The 7,500-nt window shown below is 33.6% G+C and overlaps 1 protein-coding gene across 1 annotated transcript in view; it reads right to left on the bottom strand.

The window, feature by feature from the left end:
* Positions 1-1,930: 1,930 nt before the first annotated feature.
* The window catches only part of LOC119597547 (proline-rich extensin-like protein EPR1), a 60,146-nt gene continuing 54,576 nt past the window's right edge, over positions 1,931-7,500 (bottom strand). The window contains exon 4 of the mRNA XM_037947124.1: positions 1,931-2,013. Within this exon, the coding sequence (XP_037803052.1) occupies positions 1,931-2,013 (83 nt within the window). The remainder of the gene's footprint in view (positions 2,014-7,500) is intronic.

Genomic DNA, 7,500 nt, shown 5'->3' with positions numbered 1-7,500 from the left:
GGGAGGAGAGAAGGAAGGGGAAGAAGAAGAGAGAAGAGAGGGGGGAGGAAAGGAAAGGAGAAAGGGGGGAGAAAAGGGGGAAGAAAAAAAGAGAAAAGGAGGAAGGAGGGAGAGGGAAAGAGGAAAGGGAAGTGAAGGAAGAGAGGAAGAGAAAACAAAGAAGGATGACGCAGCACGAAAATATGCAAGAATAGATACAGAAGAGGAGAGGAGAATGGGTAGAGGAAGATAGAGAGTGAGATATAATAGAATAAATAATGAAGGGAAGGAGAAGAAACATATGCATACAAATAACATACAGTAACACACACACAAACACAACACACATACATATATAATATATATAGTATATATATATTATATATATATATATATATATATATATATATGTATATATGTATATATATATATTCACACACACACAACACACACACAGAAACACAATATATACACACACACACACACACACACACACACACACACACACACACACACACACACACACATGCACGCACGCACATACTAATATGCATATATATACATATATATAAATATATGTATATATACACATATGCATATGTAATTATATGTATATATACATATATTTAACATACGCATATGTGTATATACACACACAAATATATAAATATATATATATATAATATATATATATATATATATTATATATATATATATATATATGTATATATATATATATGTATATATTCTATAATTTTAGTATATATTATATATATATATATATATATATATAATATATTATATATATTATATATATATATAGAGAGAGAGAGAGAGAGAGAGAGAGAGAGAGAGAGAGAGAGAGAGAGAGAGAGAAATAGAGAGAGAGAGACAGAGAGACAGAGAGACAGAGACAGAGAGAGAAAGTGAGAAAGAGCGAGTTTGTTAAAGCAGCTAGAAGTATCAGAAAGAAGAAGATTAGAACGAGGGGAAAGGGAGATGAGGCAAAAGGGGACAGAGTAATTAGAGGAGGAGAGAGTGATCGGGGTGTGTTGAGTGAGAAATGTTAAAAAGGGGAGAAGCAGAAAAGGTGATTGAGGGGAGAGGTAGCGAGCGAGAGGGGAATGCAAAAGAAGTGATAAAATTGGAAGGGAAGAATAGCGGGAGAAAGAAAATGATGATGAACAAGGGAAGAAGCAATTTGAATAAAGGGGTACGGACTGACAGAGCGAAAAGGGGGAATGAGATACGGAGAATAAACGGAGGGAAAAGTAATAATTTAGATGATGTTTCAATTTCACGAAAGAAGAAGAACAGAAAAAGGAAGATGATAAAAGAAATGAAGAAATATGACGAAATTTAAGGAAAGAAATGGTCTGGGTAATATTGAAAGATATTGAAGATTAAGTAAAAACAAGAAAAAGAAAAAGAAAAAGAAAAAAACATACCTTTTCGAAAAAAATCTTTACTGTTATTATTATTTTTATTATTATTATTATTATCATTATTATTATTATTATTATTATTATTATTATCATCGTTATTATTATTATCATCCTCATCATTATTATTACTTTATTATTATCATTATTATCATTATTATCATTATTATTATTATCATTATCAATATCACTATCATTATTATCATCATTACTGTTATTATCATTATTGTCATTATCATTATTATAATTATCATAATTATCATTATCGTTATCATTTATATTATCATTATCATCACCAAAATTATTGTTATTATTGTTATCATTATAATCATCTTATCATTGTTGTTGTTGTTATCATTACCATTATCAATAAAATAATCACACACACACACACACACACACACACACACACACACACACACAACATATATATATATTTTATATATATATATATATATATATATATATATATATATATGTGGGTATGAGAGGGTAGTGGGGTTCTGGTCCTAAGGAGTATGAAGCCACCTCTTAGCCACTATTGCTCCCAGGTCCACTTCGTCCCAGAGTGGATCACCTGACAGGGTCGCATCTATGGGATAAACAGAAATAAGGGTAGAGGGGGACTCTTTAGCATTGGCTGGCGATCCTTCTAGAGAGAGTGTCTCAATAAAGGAGACTGTCAGGGAAAGGCAACGGGAAACCACGCTGACTGATCTTTCCCTTGTATTTATGGCAGGCATCTCAGGGAATGGCCCTCAACCCATGGAAAAGACTGGACATGTTAAGTGAATTAGCAGAATATAGAGGACCATGTAGAAAATGGATGTCAAAAAGGACCTGTTGTAGGGCAGAGCACTAGAAAAAAAAGAAAAGAAAAAAAAAAAAAAAAAAAAAAAAAAAACATATACACACACACATACATAAATATACATGTACATATACATACATGCATACACACACATATATATACACATATGTATATATTATATGCATACATATTTACATATATATACATATATATTATATATACATATATATTATATATCATCATCATCATTTAACGGTAGGTTCATGTCTGAGCCGCCGTGGTCACAGCATGATACTCAATTGCAGTTTTCACGTTGTGATGCTCTTGGAGTGAGTACGTGGTAGGGTCCTCAGTTCCTTTCCACGGAGAATGCCGGTGTTACCTTTTAGGTAATCATTCCCTCTTATTTTATCCGGGCTTGGGACCAGCACTGACTTGAGCTGGTCTGGCCACCCAGTGGCTAGGCAGGCACACATATATTATACACACACACACACATATATATATATATATATATATATATATTATATACATATATATAAATATATACACACACATATATTATATGTATACATCATATATATATATATATATATATATATATATATATATATATAATATAATATATATATATAAATAATGATAAAAATATATATTATATATGATATATATAATATATATATATATATATATAATAGTGCGTGTGTTGTGTTTGTGTGTGTGTGATTTTGGATGTTATGTGTGTATGTGTGTGTCTGTACATAATATATATGTAAATATATATATATATATAATATATATATTATATAATAATATAATGTATAATAATAATATAATAAAGGGTCCAATACTATCTTACAATAATGGCAATGATAATAATGATAAAAAAAAATAATGATAATAATGATAATGTAATGATGATGATAATAATACTAATAATTATGATAATAATAATAATAATAAAATAACAATAAAATAATAATAATAATAATATATAATGATAATAATAATAACGATAATAATAAATAATAATAGAGATGATAACAGTAGCAATAATGATAATAATAATGATCATAAGAATAATGATACAAATAACGATAATGATAATGATTACGATAACATGATAGGAAAATAATGATAATAAACACAATAGTAATAATAATAATGATGGGTTTAATAGAATATAATAAAATTTTAACAATAAGAAAAGAAAATTAAAAAGAAAACGAAAAAAGAGAGAGAGAGAGGAGAGAGAGAGAGAGAGGAGAAGAGAGAGAGAGAGAGGAGGAAGAAAACTGAAAATAGGTAGATAGATAGATAGATGAAAAATTTGTAAATTAAATGTCAGAGAAATGGACACACAACTCGCATATAAATATATATATATATATAAATTTTAAAATATAATTATATATATATATATAATATTTTAATTTTTACTTACATATATATTATTTTAAAATTTAAAATATTATATATATATATATATTTTATATATATATATATATATATTATATATAATTATATAATATAATATATATTTTGTATATATTTTATATATATTATATTTAATTATTATAATATTATATATATTTATTATATATTTGTATATATATACTATTATTTTTATTATTTTTTATTTTATATTTTATTTTATTTTTAAAATTTTATATATATTATATGTTTATTTTTCTATTTATATTTTTTTATATAAAATTTAAATTTTTTTTATTATTATCCCCTTATTTTATATTATATATATATAAAAATTATATTATAATTATATAAATTATATATTTATATACATTACCACACATAAATAAATATATTTTTAATGTTATAATCATATCTATCTATATATTATATATAAACTATAAAATATATATAATTATATATTATATATATATAAATATTTATAAAAAATATTTATTATTTTAAAATATTATATAATATTTTATAAAATTATTATATATATTATATAATATATAAAAATATATTTTATATATATATGAAACATGTATATGTATTGTAAAATCTAAAACTATCTATCTATCTATCTCTCTCTCTCTCTCTCCCCTCTCTCTCTCTCACCTCTCTCTCTCTCTATATAATATATATTATTATATTATATATATATATTTTAATATTATATAATATTAAATATATATATTTTAAAAGGGGGAAAGCTAGTTATCCTCGCCGAAGGGAACCCCGCGTACTGAAATACGCCCCCCAAACGTAAGGGCCTCGGGAATATTACTTTGGGTTTTGGGGGAAAATTTTTGGTAGGGGGGAAAATTGGGCAAACGTTATTCTGTCCCTGAAAAAGCCCGGGGGAAAAGGAGAAGGTGGGGGAAAGGAGGGGGAGAAAAGGGGGAAAAAGGGGGAAAGGGGGAAAAGGGTTTAAGGAGGGGGGAGACAGAGAAGGTAAAAGGGGAAAGGGAAAAAAAAGGGGGAAGAGAGGGAAGGGAGAAGGGAAGGAGGGGGGGAGAGAGGTGGTGGGGGGAAAAGGGGGAAGAGAGGAGAAAAGGAGGAGAAAGGGAGAAAGAGATGGAAAGGAAGTAAAAAAAAGGGAGGGGAAAGGGGAAAAGGGAAGGGGTTGAAGGGGGGAGAAAAAGGAGGAGGGGGAGGGGGGGAAAGGAAAAGGGAAAAGAGGAAGGTAAAGGAAAGAAGAAAGAGAGAAGGAAAGGATGATGTGGGGGAAGAAAAAGGAGGGATGGAGAGGGATAGGGAAATGGAGGGAAAGGGGAAAAGGGAAAAGTGGGAAAGGGAAAAAGGAGAAAGGGGGAAGAGAGAGAAAGGAAAAGAAAGATGAGAAGAAGTGCGGAAGGGGAGAGTTTTTGGAGAAAAAGGGAGGGAGGGATAGAAAGAGGGAAAGATGGAGAGGGGGAAAGGGGAAAGGGAGAGGAGAAAGAGAGAGAGGGGAAAAAAAATGGGGGGAGAGAGGAGGGGGAGGGGGAGAAAGAGAAAAAGGCAAATAGGAAAGGAAAAAGGGAGAAGAAGGGGAAAGGGAAAAGTGATTTAAAAGAGAAAAGGAAGGGAGAGGGAAAGGGGGGGAAGACGAAGATTTAAAAAAAGGGAAGAGGGAGAGGAAAAGTGAAAGTAACGAAGAAAGGGAAAGGGAGAGGGGGGGAAAAAAGTTGTGGGAGAGAAAAAAAGAGAAATCGAAAGGAGCAAAGTAGATGGAGGTGGAGAGGGAGACGGAGAGGTAAAAAGGGAATTGGGGAGGGAGAGAAGAAAAGGGAGAGAGGAAAAGGGAGAGAGGAAAAGGGAGAGAGGAAAAGGGAGAGAGGGGATGGGGAAGAGAAAATGGGTGTGGAAAGGAAAGAGCGAGAATATGTAAGGAGGAAAGAAGAGAGAGGAAAGAGAGAGAGAGAGAGGGGAGTGGAGGAAAAGGGAGGAAGAGAAAGAACAAGAAACACAACAACAACAATAAAAAAATATAAAAAAAATAGATAGACAGACATCCAATTAAACAGACAGACAGGAAAACATATCTAATAACTAAAATACAAAAAAAGGGAAAATTTCCACAAATAGACAAACAAAAAACAAAAATTTAAAAAAACAAAAAAAAGAATAAAAAATATAAAAACATTATTGGGGAAATCAAAAGAAAAAAAACCAAAAAAAAAAACCGTATATCTTTTAAAAAATTCAACAAAAATCCATTAAATCAACACGATGGGGAAAATTTTAATGACCAATGAAAAAAAAAACCGTAAAAGGGAAAATTTGATAGAGAAAGCAATCACATCAAAAGGGAAAAAAATTTGAGTGTAATTGGCAAGCAGAAAATAAAAAGGAAAAATAAAAAAAGATGAAAAAGAGATGAAGAAAAAAAGGGGAAAAAAAATCAAAGGTATTTACATTTAAAATTGGGTTTAAAAGTGGGGAATAGGTTTTGTGGGAAATGAAAAAAAAAACTGAAAATAGGAGGAAAATGAGGGTTTTGAAAATGGGGGGGGGGGGTGAAAGATACGGGAAAAAACAATTTTACTTTTTTTTCTATTTCCGCTTTCCCCCTTTCGTATGAAACCCCGAACCGGGAAATGGGGAAATTTTTTTTGCGACCCTCCTACCTCCCCCTTTTTCCCCCTTTCTCTCCCCCCTTCCACTCTCTCTTTCCTCCCCCTTTTCCCCTGCGGGGCCCTCGCTTCCCCCTCTCTTTCTTCCCCTTTTTTTCTTTCGCTTGTCTTCCCCTTTCCCCCCCGTTTGCCGCCTTCCCTTCTTTCTTCTCCTTTCCTCTCCCTTCTTTCTCTTCCCTTTCCCCTTTCCTTTTCCCTCCCCCCCTCTCTTTTCCTTCCTTCCATCCCCCCCCTCTCTTTCCTTCCTTCCCCCCCCCTCTCCCCCTTTTCCCCCCCTTTCCCTTTTTTCCCTCTCTTCCTTTCCTCCCCTTTTTTTCAAATTCCCCTTTTCCCTTTCCCCCCCCTTTTCCCCCCCTTTTTTCCCGGGTTTTTTCGCCCTGTCCTCCCCTCTCTTTTTTTCCTTTTAAATTTTCCTCCCTTTTTCCTCCCTCATTTTTTCCTCGCTCCCTTTTTTTTGCCTCTTTTCTCCCCCCTTTTTTTTTTTTCCCCCCCTTTCCCCTTTTTTCCCCACTTTCTCTCCCTCTATTCTCCCTCTCCTCTGTTCTTTCCCCTTTTCCCCTGTTCCCCCCTTTCCTTTTTTCCCCTCACCTTCACTCTCTCCCCTCACTCCTCCTTTTTTCCTGTCTTCCCCTCTCCCCTCTTTTTCCCCCCCCTCCCCTTTTCCTCCCCCCAAAAATCTTTCCCTTTACTTCCCCCCTCACCCCCTTTCCTTTTTTTTTCCCCCCCCCTGTCCTTTTCCCCCTTTTCCTTCCCCCTTCCTCTGCCTTCTTTTTTCTTCATTCCCCTCCCTTTCCCCTTCCTTTTTTTCACTCCCTCTGTTTATTCCCCCTTTTTTTTTCTTCCGGGCTTTTTCCCCTTTTCCTCTTTCCCCTTTCCCCCTACCTTTCCCTTTTCCCCTTTTTTTTTTAATTTTTTTCCCCTCTCCTCTCTTTTTCCTTTTTTCCCCCCCCTCCCTCCCTTCACCCCCCCCTTTTTTCCCCTTTCCCCCCCTCCCCCGCCCCCCCCTCCTTTTCCCTTTTCCCCTTTTTTCCCCTTTTTCCCCTCCCCTCTCATTTTCCCCCTTCCCTTTCCTTTCCCTTTATTTTTCCCTTTTTTTTCCCCCCCCCCTTCCTTTCTTCCCCCCCCTTTTATTTTCCCTCCCCCCCTTTCCCCCTTTTCCCCTTTTTCCTTCACTCCCTCC

The sequence above is a fragment of the Penaeus monodon genome, chromosome 39 (genome assembly GCF_015228065.2).
Source record: "Penaeus monodon isolate SGIC_2016 chromosome 39, NSTDA_Pmon_1, whole genome shotgun sequence".
In the NCBI taxonomy this organism is placed as follows: domain Eukaryota; kingdom Metazoa; phylum Arthropoda; class Malacostraca; order Decapoda; family Penaeidae; genus Penaeus; species Penaeus monodon.
Note: the sequence above shows the minus strand (reverse complement) of the source record. Positions and strands in the feature narration are given on the sequence as shown.